This window comes from Zonotrichia leucophrys, chromosome 5, assembly GCF_028769735.1.
Source record: "Zonotrichia leucophrys gambelii isolate GWCS_2022_RI chromosome 5, RI_Zleu_2.0, whole genome shotgun sequence".
Taxonomy (NCBI): domain Eukaryota; kingdom Metazoa; phylum Chordata; class Aves; order Passeriformes; family Passerellidae; genus Zonotrichia; species Zonotrichia leucophrys.
Window position 1 is genome coordinate 31,465,804 of NC_088175.1, and position 17,490 is coordinate 31,483,293.

A 17,490-nucleotide genomic window follows, 5' to 3' on the forward strand; every position below is an offset into this window, starting at 1 on the left:
TTTTAGGGAGCTTTTTGTGTTGTTTTGTGTTTGTGTTTTTGTGGAATTTTTGGGGAGGGAGTGTGGAGCAGAAGGGTTTACCTAAGGGGAAAACATATTTTTCCATAGTCTGGGTATTAACAGGTGTTCCTGCCCTCTCATCATCTTCATATCCTTCCTCTGGACTTGCTTCAACTGGTCCATAATTTTTCCAGTGCCAGGACTCCAGAGCTGGGTACAGCACTGTTGGTGGGGTCTCACCCCAGCAACAGCAGAGTAGAAGGGCAGAATCCCCTCCTTCAACCAGTTGGCCCCACTTCTTTTGCATCTCTTTAACTGAAAGGTTATTGAGGGTAGATTCCTAACCCTAAAATGGTTGATTACTTAAGTAATTTTCATTCAGAAAAAAAGTTGTAAGGTCAGAAATTACTCTATTGCATATGTTCCTGGCATGTGGGTGGAAGGAGAAGACAGGTTGTGGCTGCTCTGAGCATACAGCATCACCTCCTGCAGCTCTGAAGAGGTGGTTTCATATCAGACGTCTGGGCATATAACTGGAGTAACTGGACCCATACAATGGCTACTGATCTGTTCCTGCACAATTTTCTGTCAGAAATTTGAAGACTTTGGTGTCAGTTTTACATCACAATTGGATGACACCACATTGTGTTTAAAATATCAAGATGTTAATATTTAAGATGAATCAATGTGTGCCTTGAAGTTCTGTGTTTGTGCAAGTCTTCTGAAAGCAGGAAAATTTATATCCCACTAACAAATATACAAATTAAATAGGGAAAACATCTACCAATAAGCAACTTCAGCCCCTCTATCTCCAAGAAAAGGAAAATAAATACCATTTGATTGAAGAAAAGGCCTTCTAAAGTTATTTTATTTATTACACTTTTGTTTGCTGATTGTGGTGCTGTGTGCCTACATGTAGGTACTATTATCTTCTCTGGTTTGGTAATTGCTGAGGCTTCTAGAACATAGATATCCATGCATAAGTGCTGTGTGTTATCACACCCTTATCTTGAATTGCTGATAACTCTTGGCACCTTGGTGTGTACAGCCTTCCCCAAACACACACCTCTGGTATTTAGCTATCAAATAAACCCAGCAAACTCCCTCCCCTTTTCTTCTCATACTTTCCCTTCCATACAATGAGGAAGGTGGGGCTTGGATATACCACTTGCTCCTCAGCAAGTGCCTCCTTAAATTTTGCATAGGTAGTTTGTGAATCACAGCTGTTGCCTCTGACACTGAAGTGACAATCCATCTCTGACCTGTATGCAGCTGGGAGCAGGATGGGCTCATACTGGAGTGCTCCTGAGGTAAGAGTGTGAAAGCTCTAGGAGCTGAAGATGACCTGGGGTGTGTTTGTGGCTGGGATTCTGGTCAGGAGAAGAGGACTAGTGAGCTTTTGTTTCTAAGTTCATGCATGTATTTACTTATTTATGTAAGGATGACTTGTACCTTTGCTGGTATTAGTTGCTTTGTGGAAGGCAATCTTGGTAGTGAAGTTCAGCCACAATGGGTGGTTGACACGGAGGCTGGGAATGCCACTCCTTCTGAGTGCCTCACAGGAGCTTTCTGTAAATTTGGGATGAATCTGTGGTTTGATCCAAGCATTACGTAAGCTGTGCTCTTTCACAGTGCAGCATCTGCCAGCTGTGACTATAAAAATACATGGTGTCCAGGTAGCTGTGCTAGCAACCACCTGGTAGTGGTGCACACAGGAAGGCCACTGCCTTAAACCAGTGATTAATAATGATGGTCTTAGTTTCATATTTGTCCATGATTTATGCACAAAAAAATCTTGATCTGTCTCAGAAGTCCGGGCAGGGGTCTTTTTTTCTTTTGTTTGTTTATTTGTTTCATGGAACATAAGTGGAAGGGACAACCCTAAAACTGACTGTTGGGTTCCAGTGAATGAACATACTCTGTCTCCTTCTCAGTTCTGAAATTAACCTTCAGTTTGCTATGAACAACTTATTTGATTATTCTGTGCCCTGCTTCCCTGGTTGTATAATGGAGATTATAGAGCTTCTCTCCATATACATGGATATGTGTTGAGATAAATGTGTGTTGATGCTTGCAGATCTCAAATGGGGCATCCCCATGGCTTAAGAAATAACACACATGAGCGTCTAACCAATCTAGTCAAAGAAACACTAAGCATCTACAAATTCATCTATTTAAACAGAACCTGGCAATGGTCTTTGTGTGGAAAGTATGCATAGAAAGCAAGGAAAGAGACTGTCCTCTCTGCTCTTCCCCTTTCCCTTAACCATTGAAACAGCATCAAGAATAAAAGTAGAGACTTCTTAGAGATAGGGGAGTGAGGGGAGATTTTTTCTACCCAGAACCTAAACCCAGACAGATTACATTAAAACATGCCCTTCTCTTTTGGAGTTAGACATAAAAACATACCAAGGTCAGCTTATCATAATTTGAGAGTGATGGGAGAATTTCTCACCTGGATCAATTCCTAACTAGATAAAAAGAGAGGAGTGACATAACTCCCTTAAGGAATTTGGTGGAGTCATTTTGCTTGTAGAGAATAGGAGAGGAACTCGGTAATACTTTCAGTGAAGCAATAGCTAAAATTTCAGGTACTAAAATCTGCAAGAATTTATAATTATTTTGAGTCAGGTCTGTTATTTGCCTTTCCTTCTGCACTTGACATTTCAGCTAATGATCCTTCTGCAAATATCCAACATCTGGTTTGATTGGGGAAGTCTTGTTAACATCTCTTCCAAAGCTGCTTTCTTGCATCTACTTTTTTCGTGTTGTTCTGCATTGTGCTAATGGTGCCTCACTCACTAAACAGTGCCACAAAAAGATTATTTCTTGTGTCAATGACATATATATACAGTGGTAGTCCTTCAAAATTTTTCAATTTTTTAAACTCTATGTAGATGTGATTTTAACTTCCAAAGTAGTGCAAGCAGTTCATAGTCCAATTTTGCTGCATGGCTTTGAAATTTGCAACAGGAATTTGTGGGAGAGCATCTTTTATGAAGCATAAGCAATTTCATGTTAATGCAGGTAATAAACTTTTTCATTTTTCTGCAGAGTGATGAATGCCCCTGCTGTTCATTCTTTGTGAAAATCATAAGAATGAAAAATCTGAGAAAGGCAGATCTGTGTGAGTATTGCAGTCTTTCTTTGCACTTTTTAGTAGTTTGGTTCTGAGAGCAGAGACTGTGTGCTTGCTACTGGCACTGTAACTAGTATCTGTGTATGAAGTGACACCATGGTTTCAGATACTGATATTTTAATTTGGACTATGCTTTGAGTACATTTTTATATAAACAATACATTTTGGTTTATAGCATGTTACTATTATTAATGGAAATAACAAATGTCTACTGTGGTGTACTGTAAAGTACCTTAACTGCTAACAAGGTTCAGAGCCAGATCGATGAACAAATTCAGGTGTTAATTCTCAGTTGCAGTTTTTGAATTTCTTTTTGCTTTAAAGAAAATAAAAGGTAGAAGGAGCACTATATGCCTTATTGTCAAACAGCTTCTTTTTCTGTCAAAATTTCACTAAGATGTATTCAAATTAGACTTTTCAGGATAAACAAATACCACTGAAATGTTTCTGAGGACTTGGAATGGGTAAAAGTGGGAGTGCGAGGGAAAAATATCAGCTGTTCCTCAGGTAGGAGAAAGAAAGGTCAATATCTCAAATATCTGACTCAGAAATAACAAGCAAGGAACAAAATTGAAAGGAAGTGAATATAAATCTTTTTATATCAAATAAGACCAAGTGAATACAGCAACTGTATTTGCCTCCATGGAGATTGCTATTTAATTCTTGGTTTTCTGCCATTGTGTCTAGCACAGGGATACTGTCTTTATTTGAAAACAGCAAATCTTTAGAAAAAAGTGAAAGGATGTTTCAATTTCCTCTTTGTCATTTCCATCTCAGCTGAACAGTTTTCTGGCACGTTACCACCCCAAGGGAATTTCTAAGCTGCCCTGACAGGCAATAGCATCAAGACTGATAACCAAATATCTACCTCTGGCCTTAGAATGAGGGATGTTTCTCTCTTTCTCAGCACTTTAAAATGTTTCAAAATTATGATATTTACATTCTTACAGACAACATAACTTCCAGAAATCCATAGCTATTTATCTTAGCTGCTTATCTTTTATTAGTATTTATCCTGTATCTTCATTTTGAGCAGATGATTGATTACCTGACTTCAGGTTTGAAGCTATAACACTGAAGATTTGCTTCCAAAGCCAGATGTGGAAGAAGGTCTTCGATACAAAGAGGCAGAAAAAGCAGTGCTAGGTGACAGGGTCTTAGAGGAGCTGCTTCATTTACTCCCTATTCCAGCTGCTTTTTTTTTTATTGTGTGCAAGAGAGCATCACATTTTGTTTACCCTCTGAGAATCAGGACCAAGTTACCAGTGTCACAGCAGAGAGTCAGTGAGTTTTTATCTCCCCTGTGTACATACACTATCTCAGAGAAAATAATTTTGTTAGTAGAGGCATGACACATGGTGTGATGCACACAGCACAAGAAATGAGACTGCTAAAAAGCATTATATTGAATAAGAAAACCAGTGTCAGAGTATAATACACTTCTTTATGTGGTTCACATCTATTTGTTTTACTTACTATTTCTGTACAACTTAAAGTTGTTAAGAGAGACAGAGATGAGGACAGAGAGTTGAAAGATGGCACAGAAATAATTCCAGCTGCAAAGAGCCATTGGTGTTCTGTTGGAGTCAGAATCTGGTTTTGGAAGACTGCCTGTCAAGCATGAGTACACTTTGCTTTCCTTCAGCTGTGGCATTGCACACCTCATGGGCTCTCTTTGTGCAGAGGGGCTGCTACCCACAGTGTCCATGTCTTCTTGCACCTGGACAGACAACATAGGACTTATTTTTTATTATGCTTAGCTGTGGCAATCACATATTATCTTTTCCCTGTGTATCAGACAAAAGGCTGTGTTTGCGCATGGTGTAAGTGTAATAACAAGGATTAGGCTGCTAATATGCAATAAAGTCTGTTAGGAATAAGGCTTACTTATGAACCAGAAGGAATGGCTCACTAATGATCAAGGTTATCAGGTGACTATAATCTAAGTAGTATGTATAATGAAGACACAGCTGTTGCAGCTTCTAGGCATGTTTGAGTTTGGCTAAATTTTCCTAGTGAAAATTTAAAAGAATAGTGATACTAGACCAGTCCAAAGTCTCATTTGAATTGAGAACATGTCCCCAGAACCAGCTTACAATAAATGTTTTGGGGTATGGCAAACACTGAACCATGCTTTTTCCTGCTCCACTTTTTAAAAGGTCTGTGGTTCTTGAGGTCTGTGGCTGGGAGATCTGGCTTCTGAGTCAACAGTAGTGTTTGCATTTATTGTCATACCCCAGATTATTCGCTTCTGGAGGCATTAAGGGATCTTATTTTGATACTTGTCATTTCACTTTGCTCTGGACACAGATATTCATTTTCAGTTTCACAGGAAAACAACATTCCTAGTTTCAGGATGTTATTCTTTGGGGAGGTTTATATCATATTGCTAACTAAATAGTTACAGACATTTCTTTTTTCTCTTTGCCTTGCATGGCCAGCAGAAATGCCTGCATGAGAAAACCTGGCCCTTCTCAGGCTGGTGTGAAAAGGCCTTTTTTGCATATTAGATATGTCAGCTCTTACACCAAGAGCTGCCCCCTTGTATTTATCTCAAGAATGGCAGAATCCTAATCATTATATGACTGCTTTAAAACTGAGACAGCTTTGTGTCTGTCACAAATCTTCATAAATACATCCAGCATTTCTGCAAAATCTGCCTGGAGGTTGCAATTTCTTTGCAACTGTCAAACACGGCTTACCTGTGGCACCAGAAAAATGGGGAGTCACTGACAGCATCAGGAGCAAAAGTCACAAGCTGAGGTGCCTGGGCTCTCCATGCTCTTGTTCTCCAAAAGCTTGTCCACCAGAGAAGATCACTGGAAGAGGGCACAGTTTTTCTGTTCACATCCCACATTTATTTCACAGAAGCCAGCTTTATGCCAGGCTCTGCATTTTCACCCTTTAACCGTGGCACAGTCACTTTCTGGAGAGACTTGTCTGCCAGCCAAGTACCACTGCATTTCACCCTATATGCTGCTTATAACAAGAGATGGATGTGTGTGGTGTAGATTCCCCAGAGCAGATCTTGTTTTCAGCAGGTCTTGTTTTCCAGACCTGCCTTGCTGTGTACCGTCCCACTGGAGCACACCTAGCACTCACTGATCCCAGAGGCTGCCACCGCTGCAGTCACAGCAGGCCATGGGCTGGCACAGCTGGCAAATCTAGTTTTTCTCAGTGGCTGGGTTCACTGATCTTCCAGGACATAAAATATCTTCTACACTGCAAATTGGCCTCTATGGAAGAGAAACCTGTTTGTTTCATGGGCTACAAGTGAAATACAAACTTAACATTTTATACATATGTGTATTTAACAGAAATACTCCATTCAGAAAACAAAAAAATGTCTTTAGAATTGGTGGCACATCCTAATTAGTATTTCAAAAAGTCCAAGGCTACAAAAAGTTTTTCCTGGCAGAGTCTACAGCTATTTTTTTTTGTTTGTTTTCATTAGTATGAAAAGATAATCAGCATTCTCAATCGATAAAGCTTTAGGCTCCTCTTTAGCTATAGTACTAAATCTGGGCCTTATTAAATCTGAGCCTGTTGCTATATAATTTCATAGCAAGCTCACAATGCTACCCTACCTATTGATTTTAAAAGTCGCAAGGTAGTAGCACCAATGTTTTTCCTTATATCACCTAAAGCCCCTGTAACTCCATCAAAACAACAAAACCCCTCTCAATGCCATGTTCTCCAGAGGAAACAAGTGTGTGTGGAAAGGACCGATTGGAGATACACTCACAATGTGCTGTGTATATTTCCTTTTACTTCACCTCTGACTGTACCACTGGTGTGAGAAGGTAGCAGCAGTCTTTGTGCAAAGAGAGCAGTCAGGCAATGTGGTCAGTGCTAATGGCACACTCACTTTAGGGTAAAATTGCTTCCTGTGGTCATTGATGTTTGCAATGGTTAAGAATAATCCTGGGATGTGATCCTTTTAAAGAATGTTAGTGTCTTTCAGGGCACCTCATTTAGGTTCCTGATGCCACTGCCTCCTCAGAAAGGCTGCTTTTGCATCAATGGAGAGGAAAGCCTAAAAGAGCCCAAAGAGAAATGCTTGGCAAGAAGAATCTGCACAAGGACAGAGAAGTCGTTATGTGGATAACTGCCAGGCTGCAACAAATCCTGTAAACAGGGATTTCCTAACTGGTTAGGAAACTGAAACAGGCATAAAAACAGCCAGCAATCACAAAGAAGATCCTCCCTGTGATGTCATATCCCGGAGCAGGGCTTTTTTACTGTAATTGTAAGCTGCTAGATCAAGTTCAAAACTTATTGCACAACTACTGAGGTACCTGTTGAAATGGAGGCCTGGTCTCGATTGATGTTTGTAATGAAGTCATAACCACAGTTAATAATAGGAGTAACCAACTGAATGGATAATCTCAGTGAGTATTACATGAATCAGTTTCCCAGCGGCATTTTTTTCTGTTCCTTTCTATTCAGTCTTCTTTTTGGTTTCATCAACTCATGTGACCCAAGCCTGCTCATGCTCTTGCTGAGTTCATTGTTACCAAACACGTATATAAACCTAGTTTCCCTCAGGTTACCTGTTTTGTATTCTCTAATCCAGAAGACTAATTCCTTTTTCTTTCCTTTTTTTCAAGTCTTTGGTGGCCATGATGGAATGTAGCGTATATTGTACTATATACAATTTTATTCTATTGTATTAATGATAAATAGTGTGGAGACAAAAAGTCTTCTCTGTGCCTTGATAGCAGCATAAGCTACCACTAAAAAGGACAGTGCTATTTACAATCAAGGAGATCCTTACTTGCTCTGCACACCTCCTTCCAGCTGTGGGAATAATTGCATCTCTTCTGCTAGATATCAATGGGTTGTATGTAGGTGTACATGCATCTTCTTGCAGCCATGCTGGCTTCTTTGTGTTTCTGTGTGCAAGAACAGAAAACTGTTCTGGTGGTCAAAGGTATTGTGTGTGATGCTCCTTCATGGCTTCATTTAGATTCTGGGTGTAGTCTTAAAGCAGAAGAGTTCTCTGAGTCAAAGAAACTCAGAGCCAGGGCTCCAGCAAGGACACCAGAAGCCTCATAGAGGCATTAGGAAGTTGAACTGATTTACTGACTGAGAGACTGGTGAAAGTAAAGAACCTTAGGTAAATGGTATGCTCATCTCTGTCTCAAAAGGAAAGGTGAGATCAGCTACTGTGCTCTAATACTGTACCAGTGCTGGTGGCATTGCATCTCCTGTCCTTCCTTGAAGAGGTATGAACTTCAAGGACTGTGATGTGGTCCTAGTAGGCTTCATTATCATCTTGTTTAGTGGGGGCTTCTAGTTAATGAGTGGTTGAAACAGCTTTCAAAATATTTTAAAATGTCAAAACCAGTTTTAAAACAGGTTTGAAAAGGGTGGAGGCAATGGAAATGAACAAGGCAGAAGCTTAGGTGGAGAAGAGAGGCTGGAATGAGTAGGTGGTGATGGCAGCAATGCAGAACCACACGGTGCTTTGAGAGGACACAGGTCCATGTGGTGATTCAAGATTCTTCATTCTTCCTCTGCCATTTTGCTTTCAGAGTTAACAGGCAGTGGCAGACTTTGCTCAGGAAGTACCTTTCTAGTTTGCACTCAGAAAACAGATAATTATGAAGTGTGTTCTTTGATTCCTGAATAGGATTTCTGTTTACACAATTCCTTGGGCTGAGCTGAGTAACACCTTCTCACCATTTAAGAAAATGAGCTGAGCATTGCCTTTTCCCATACTTATAGTCTCCCACATCTTTTTTGAAATTATTATACCTTGGAATTTTTCATCATCCTTGATAAGGACTATATTTTACTCTATATCCTCCTTACTGTTGCACAGAGGGGTATTGAGTCTAGGACCAAAGTATACTTAGCTTGACACTAACCACATTAACCACAAACTGAATATCAATAAACCTGTGTTGACAGTACTATTACTTGCTATTGGACATTCAAAGAATTCATAAGTAACAGATATTGATAATTAAATTATTCAAGTATTATAACTATTGATAATTCATAACAACAGAAGATTTATAATAAAGGTTTACTCATTATAGGAATTGCTTCAGGATTTTTTGGGGTATTTGTTTGATGGGCTGTTGTGGTTTAGAAATGTACTTCCCAATTTAGTGCTCCCACTAAGACTCTTCCTACAAAGTGCCACTTGCTTCTCCTGCTTGGTGGGCTGTAGAAGAGACTTGGAGTCCAAAAAAGGTAAAGATTACGGGTTGAGATAAGAACAATTTACTGGAAACAGCAATGAGATAAGAAAGGAAGCAGTAACAGCAACTGTATTAATGAAGAGAGTCCCTTCCTCCATCTCCAGGCAATAATCTCTGGGTCCTGGCCATACCCCCTCCTGGCTACTGCAAAAATTAAGCCTGCTCTGGCTGGAACAAGAACACAGGGCAAAGGTAGAGCTTCTCAAGTTTGATATTTTATTATGAAAAATATATTTTTGTTCATTGAATCCCAATAGATTTTTTCCACCTCAGTACCTGTCTTGGTTGTTCCTGTTTCATCAAAAACAGCAGCATCTGCAGTTCATCCAGTTATGTATTATGCCGTGTGACTGATATCTGTCATTAGGGACTCATTCTTTCTCTGCCCTCTGAGCAGAGACACGTTTTGTTTTATGCATCTCTCTCAGCCTCCTTACCAATGGACGTAGATGAACACTGCTGAGGTGACTGGTACAATAAAGGCACAATGCAATAAGGTCTGTGGTACGTCTTGGTCACTGTGGAGGTTTTGAACACCTGGAGTAGTGCCAGGGAAAGCCCTGCCCACAGGCAAGATTCTCAGAGCTTGAGGTCCTTCATCAGTGATGCTCTCTGCAGCTCTGGGCAACCTTTTTGCTGAATGGAAGACACTGATTACCTTGTAGATAAGGACCAAGAACCCAGATGTGATTTGCTGTTATGTGGGAGGCCAATGCAAAGTAGAGAGGCTAGATTTGACATGGCTGTGATTGTTTGCACTGTTGAGAAGATACATGAGAATGTCCCGATGGGACTATGGCTCCTCTCTTGGGCACTTTCTATGACTGTATCCTCAGCAGGAGACAATAAAGTAGTGCTGCAGTAAGCAGCCAGTGAAGGTTAAAAGTAAGATTCACTCCCAAATTTTGGTGCTATTGTTTGCATCATATTCTACAGTTAAATTGACAGGAGTCCTCAATATTTTTCTGACAAAAGTGCTCATCTTTTCTTGCTTGTTTAGGATCAGTCGACCAAGAATGCCTTGTCAGAGGCATTTCTGAGTCAAAATAATGATGCTTAAGGAAACAAAAAGTATTAGCTAAACTTTTAGAACAATTTTGTTTCTATTCCCTTATTGAGTAAACACAATTCTTGTGAACACTTTCTGAAGAAAGAAAATTTGTGAGTGCTGGTTTGGTAGTTCAGCTCTTTATGGTATTGATTTTGTTCCCGCTCCTGTTTTTGAAATCCAAAGCATTTGTGTGTACTGCTTGCAGCCTGTTTCCAAATCTGTTTCTATGATGTTTTCTTCTGATAATGGTTTCTTTAGATGCTCTTACTACCCTCTGTATCTGCGCTGATGTCTGACCAAGACTTAGTTTTGGCTAGTTTATTTTTAAAAGGAAATGAAAGAACCTACTTAAAAATCTTAGCTAGCAATAGAGCTGAGATTGCACCACCTTATCACCCCAAGCTGGTCTCAGGTGGAACAAAGAAAATCTGACCGTTTGGTAATACCTCTTTTCCAAAAATATACAACATTTTGGGTCTTACTGGTTGATTATCTGAGGGTGGGAACAGTGAAAGAGTGGCAATACTTTTAAAAAATCTGAAAAGGGAATGCCTACGGAAATGCATGATTTGTAGTTCAGCTGTGCATGGCCTTCTCTGCATTACATTGTGTTGCTTTTTGTGTTGTTTCATTTTGATGATTGTATTGTGATGGTACCTGGAGACTCTATGTATGGATTCAGACCTTGTTCCTCTGATACTGTACCTTTTTAGAATGAAAAGGGGGCAACTCTTCCAAGGAACTTACAGTCTTATTTCAAATGTGTCAAAGAAGGAGGTTTGGAGTTGTTTTGGAGACAGCACCCAGCTATCTGGTAATTGATCCCTTGGGCTGGTGTACCATATACAGTTGTCCTATTGCTTCTTTCCCTGATAGTCAACCCTGGCAGGGAAATGGCTTAGCTGTTTTCTGTGACTGTAATTGGCCTGACATGATTATCCTGTTTTCTGCCTTTCAGCAAAAACACGGAAATTGCGTGGCAGCATTTCCATATTACACCTTACAGGTTCACCTGGGCTGGTCCTCATCTCTTGAAGCAGGATGAAATTTAGCTTGTCTGTCACAAGTTTCATACATGTCTGAGTACTAGAACAGTCTGAAGTGAGTTACCTAAAAAATTTATAAAATCTCTCTTGCTAGAGCTAATCCTCTAAGAGCTGGAGCAGTATTCTAATTTTTGCCTCTGATCACACAGAGACACATATCATTATCCTCTTTGTATCAATCATTTGGACATTACAGAACTGATTATTTGACAATATTTTTGTTGCTGTTTAATTAGTAAACTCAAGTCTTTCAGCTCTTTCTCATATGCCAGGCTGCCTAACTCAATCCTCTTCAATTTGGGTATGGTTAGTAGCTAGTAAGAGTTAAAGCATTTTATAGTGGAAAGAGGAAAAGAGTGGAAGAGAATACAACATGGAAGACACTGAGTGAGCATCCACATGTTCTTCTCCAGGGCTAAAAGTGTATGCAAAAGCATCTCAGTGCTAAATCTGATCACCTGCACTGACATTTAACATTGTGTGTTTGGGATCTGGTCCAACATGTAATTAACTTTGTGTTGTTTATGTAACTTGCCAGATGCATCCTGCAACATTTTAGTTCTGGGGTATAATTTGTTATTCTTCATGCAGTGTCCTTCCTTTGATTGCTTGCTTTCAGAGTCAAATATCTGTCTCCACCTACATTCTTGTCTTAGGCTGTGTTGAGACTGAGACCTCACTGGTTGCTAACCTACTTGGTATTAAATGTGGATCATCAGATTGTGGGACTCTGTTTCTGCTCTTATTAAGGGTAAGCAGCCTTGCTAAAGACTGAACTAGCCTTTCAGGTTGGTATAGGTCTGTTATGTTCAGGGAGGATGAAGAACTGAACCTACCACAGCTCTATCTAGATACAAGAGCGTAAGTCATAAGTTTATCACTTCTTTGATACTCTGAAAATAATGAATGTCTTTCTTCTAAACCAGGACTCATAGCTCGTGTGTACAACAAAGAGGTATCCCAGACCACAAATGAACAAATTCTCTAAAACACCCTTACATCATTAGTGCATAACTTGCAGTTGCTGAACAAACAGCCTGCTCCTCTGGTACCACTAACTATGCAAAGTTTTTTTTCAAATGTTAAAAATCAATGAAAGAGTTTTCGAAAATAGTGTGTGGGAGACAGCTAAACAAATAGTTTCATTACCAACAAATTATTATCAACAGATGTGTTGCATACATTCTGCATTTTAAAATTACAAATGCAGATGTCTCTTATTATTGTGTGCAATATTAGGATATTTTTAAACATTATTGCAATGTTAAAGTAATTTCTTACCTACTATGGGAGTAAGGGTGTAACAATCAAGTGCATGCTGAAAAACTCGAAGATGTTTCATGTTCAGACAGTATCATAAGACTTGAAAGATAAATCATACATACACTGATTGCACAAATTGCTTTAAGTAACACCTATTCATTGCAGCATGGCTCACCCCACAAGCTAAAAGAAAATGTGGAAGGAGACCCAAGAGATTGGTAGAGAAAGAATAATACACTTACTCATCAGACTCTTCCTGGGTCACATCCAAGCAGATTTCAAAAGTGGAAAGAATAGTTATCACTGTGTTATTAGTCGGGAAATGCAGATGGAGAAGCAAGATAAATTTAAATGAAATCAATTGCCCAGAGTGATTTAGCAGTCTGTGACAGGGCTGGGAATGGAACCAACCTGTTATGAGACCTTTTCCAGCAGGTTACCCAATTGGTCATGCTGCCTCTCAGCATGTCTGTACGTACAGTACCAAATTGTGTGTTACTATACCCAAATCTGAGCTTTAGTGTGAATACACGAAGTTTTAGAGCTGGAGACATTGGAGACAGCTGTAGTTGCCCAGAGAACAAAGGAAATGTCAATTCCCTTGAAAGGACAGCAGATTTGCTCAAAATGGGAGGGCTGGAAAGGGTGGATGACAGTGTAGAGAGACTGAGTCCCAGCATTCTTCACGGCATTGCCAGGGTCTCAGCTCATTACCACAGGTTCACAGGGCAACTGTGGAGGGTGCCCTTGCCCACAGCAGGGAGGCTGGAACTAGGTGGTCTTAATATCCCATCCAGCCCAGGCCATTCCATGATTCTGGGACAGCTGTGCCCACCCAGGCAGGTCTGGAGACAAAACAAACCCAAAGCAACTGCTGTGCATTAAGATTCAATGCCATATTTGTAGCTCACTGTGCAACCTTCTGCGACATTACCACCTTTGTCAGAAATTAGAATTTTCTTCTCTATCAGGGCTCAGAGTTTAAATCACAGTAAGATAAAAGTGCACTGCTATTTTTGCATATTGTTTTTCATGGTGAAGGTGTGTGATCACCTGTTGGGTGAGACAGCTCATTACATGGACCGGATTACAGGTATGTGGGGGCACCAGACCAGATGGGAAAGGTGGTTAAGAAAGTATTTCACTCTTGAAAAAAAGGTTCTCTTAAAATAGGTTCGCTTAAAATTTTCTTCTCCATCACAGAAATCTCTTCATTTACAACCAACAGGGCACATATCAATAATGGGTTTGTTAAGTCAAACTAGCTCTGTGTGCTCTTTTCTTGCCAGTTGCATGTATTGCAGCAGTTTCTTTGAATCGCCACTCATGACCTGAGCTCCCACTTTCAGGAGGCAACAAATAGTAACGAATGGTTTTGAATAAAAACTGTCAGAAAAATTATTGAAACACCTCCTTTTTGCAATTTGCTGTATACGTGCAGTGCTATAAAGCTATGCTTTAAGATATTTGTAGTAATTTGTTAGTTACAACATACCTTTTCAAATACAGTTAGCCAAACTGACTGCTACATAAGCCTGTCCTTGCCCACTGCTTCCCCGGAGGTTGTCCGGACCAAAACCATTAAGAACTGCAAAGATCCAGTGTGGAATGAAACATTTTGCTTCAGGATCCAGAGCCAAGTAAAGGTAAGATGCAGAGTGCATTTTTTTTTCTTTTGGTGCAGAGATATCATAGTGTGATCAATATGTACAGCAAAATAAAACCAGAAATAAATATGTGTGAAGGACTACAAGGATGCTGGTAGGGGGATATGGAAAAAAAATATAGCAGCAAAATTAAATTTAGTTTTCTGATATGTAAAAATTAACCAAGATACTTCATAACCATTCCTATGGTGTTCTATCACTTTTCACTTTTTCTTTTCCTTTTTTAATCATGTCTTTTCACTAATAAATGTGAAAATTTCAGAGTAAATTGAATAGTGTAAAAGATATGTATGAGCTAGGTAGTGAAAGCATCACAGGGCAGTACTTTTTTATTATTCCTTTGTAATGACCAAAAATAAAAAAAAAGTCACAACCAACACCTGAAGTTTGCAAAAGAGAGCTTGATGAACTTTTATCATGATGATAAATATTTAAGCTTAAGAAGATTTGCAAGTCCCACTGTCTTCTCCCTCCAAAAGGCAGCATCAACATCAGGGTCTAGGAGTCCACAAAGATCAATGGTAGGCTAAGCAAACAAAGCTTATTTCACACACGGGGCAACAATCTCTGCTTTACAGTTTGCACTATTCATTTCCTAGTGCTGGGACCAGATCAGGACTCTCTAAAGAGGCAAATCAGCTGGTCAGTCCCTTATCTCGCTCAAGAATTGATAAAATCCTCCAAAGGAGCATTTGGAATAGCTCAATGTGCTCCTACACCACAGGATCTCCAGTGAACAATCCCTCTAGCCTTTGACTGCAGAAGTTGCCCATGATGCATGTTCTCAGGCTTTCTGCCACAGTTACGTGGTACGGGCCCTGTTTGGTAACTTTCACCTTTCACATCTGCCTATCTGTGGCCTACAGCCAGTGCTTTCCCTGTAAACCTAAAAAATTCCAACTTTCAAAATTCCAGTGAGGCACAATTTCATGAAGCCCTGCAGGGTTTTTAGGGAGGTGAAAGGCAAGGGACAAACATTGCAGCATGGGAACAAACACCCACTGATCTGCAACTCTTGCACAGGAGCACCTGCTCTTCCTGAAAGATTTTTCAAAACTGCAATACCACACAGAACAGCTAAAAAAATACCTTGGCCATGGAAGCTGCTTGAACTAGTTCAGAAGTAGTGCTTGGGAAGAGCTTATGTTTAAATTTCAGTAAATTTGCAGCAGGAGCCAGGATATGTGGCATTAGCTGGAGTAGTTTTCCATGTGTGGCAACAGCAGCATGGTGGTGGTGGCTGTGGCTTGAGTGTAGGCTGCAAAATGTATCCTGGGGATCTGGGACAACCAAAGCTTAGCAGTTAAGATAAGGCTCTTGCAGGTTTCTCTGTACGTGCTGCAATTCCTGTGCTCATTATCCTCTGAGCAGAACCAGAGTTTGCTGATCCGGTTATTTTCTTCTTTCCTGTCTTATGTTTTGCTGAGGTATTCATCTTCCCAAATTATGGTAGCCAGAGCTCAGTAAAACCATATAATACTGACACTGTGGAACAAAAGAGACAGGGCATGGCTTGGGCATGTTTGTGCAGGTTTTTCCCAGGAACAGCAGTGTTTACTGATGGGCATCTGTTTGGATGAATGTCTGACAAACAGCTGGCTAGAAAGGGTTTCCCAGGCTTGTGCTATAGGGACAATTCCCACAGCTCCAGGAGGGTAAACCTTCCCAGAGCTGGTGGCACACAGCCCTGCCAAGGGCTGTCTCTGTTCATTACCTGGCTCCCAGTGATGCTGCCCTCATATTCTCTGTCAGGAGAGTTAGAAACAGTGAACTGCCCAGACACCCCTGGCTGCTTCCCATACAGCATGCTAGGGGCATGGCCAGAGATCTCCCTTGGCCAGCCAGCACCCTGTGCATGCCTCTCCTGGCCAGCTGGGAGTAGCTGGGACTGCAAATCAGTTGGTCACTCAGAAAATAAGTCAGGCATTTAAGCCACATAAGGATATCCCAGTGCAGTACCACAGCTAGGAAAACTGATCTGGTTTTCAGTGCAAGCCTGCCTTCTATTAACTGCAGACTATTGTTTTTAGGCATATCATCTCCATCACTTTCCATAATCCTTTACAGGCTGTTTATGGCTGGCCTATAAACCAAGGTGCTGTGGCTGACTGTCTCTGCCTCTTGACAGTATGTTTCTATTAGCAGGTGTCATGGACAGGGCTGACCTCAGTGCAATACTTTTATGTAGGTGGCCTTAAAGGTCAACAACATTTCTGACAGTAAATTGCAAACTCAAGGTTATTTGCCATCTCTTCCTTGGTAGTTTCTTGCAGGTTTCTTTCAGTGTTATTTGTCTAGTCAATCACTTATTACATTTAGGTATGGACCATTCTGAGATAAATTGTGAACTTCTAAGACAACAAAGTTCACATGCTCACTCTCTTTTATCCATGTGTTTGTGTGTGAGACCATGAACCTAACTGTGTGTCTTTAATAAACATCAAGCCTCTTAGCAAGTTAAATCTGATGCCTAAGTAAGAATCTGAGATAAGTGCTCCCTGTAATTTGCATGAAAATGAGCTGCTGAATATATTGAAAGAGGCCTGAATTATTGCCCCACTGAGTTAAGGCTCAGCACCTGGGAGGAATCCCATGTCGAGCTACTAATCAGGCACAGGAGGGGCTGTTACTCTCTCCTCTGCATCCAAACAGGCCAGTGACAGAGCAGGGAGAGGAGGAGATTTATACAGTGGTATTTGTGCAATTTAACAGAAGCATATTGCTTTCTGTAGATTCCATGGTAATTATATCTGTTTAATAATTTACAGGATAAAATTATGCAACCATGAAGTAATTATATGGTACATTCTTAATGTATTTTATTTGCTGCTTATATCCAAGGGTTTTTAATCTACCAAAAACAAAGTCCTGACAACTAGCTGGTTTCCTACAATTCAGGAAAAAGTGGTGACCTCAAACCAAATTGGAGGCCAAACATGGATTTCAATATTCAGTGATTCTACTAGCATTTGTTGTTTAAATTACTCTGCAGGAAAACTAAACAAACTCGACTCAGTGTTAGGTTCAGAATATCTTTCTTCATCTCTGTGTGGATGCAAAGGTTCTGCATGCTCTCTCACTTCTCCCCATGCTTTCTCTGTTTTCCTTAACA

General features: G+C 40.3%; 1 protein-coding gene across 2 annotated transcripts in view; it reads left to right on the plus strand.

Moving 5' to 3' along the window:
• The first annotated feature begins 1,253 nt into the window (after window positions 1-1,253).
• LOC135448283 (cytosolic phospholipase A2 epsilon-like) overlaps window positions 1,254-17,490 on the plus strand; it is a 32,340-nt gene continuing 16,103 nt past the window's right edge. The window contains exons 1-3 of one of the 2 annotated variants that reach the window (XM_064714099.1): window positions 1,254-1,310; window positions 3,055-3,127; window positions 14,221-14,357. In XM_064714099.1, coding sequence (XP_064570169.1) covers window positions 1,284-1,310; window positions 3,055-3,127; window positions 14,221-14,357 — 237 coding nt within the window. In that variant the 5' untranslated portion in view covers window positions 1,254-1,283. Of the gene's footprint in view, window positions 1,311-3,054; window positions 3,128-11,454; window positions 11,504-12,104; window positions 12,200-14,220; window positions 14,358-17,490 lie in introns of those variants that run through there. The other variant, XM_064714100.1, reaches the window with a different exon arrangement.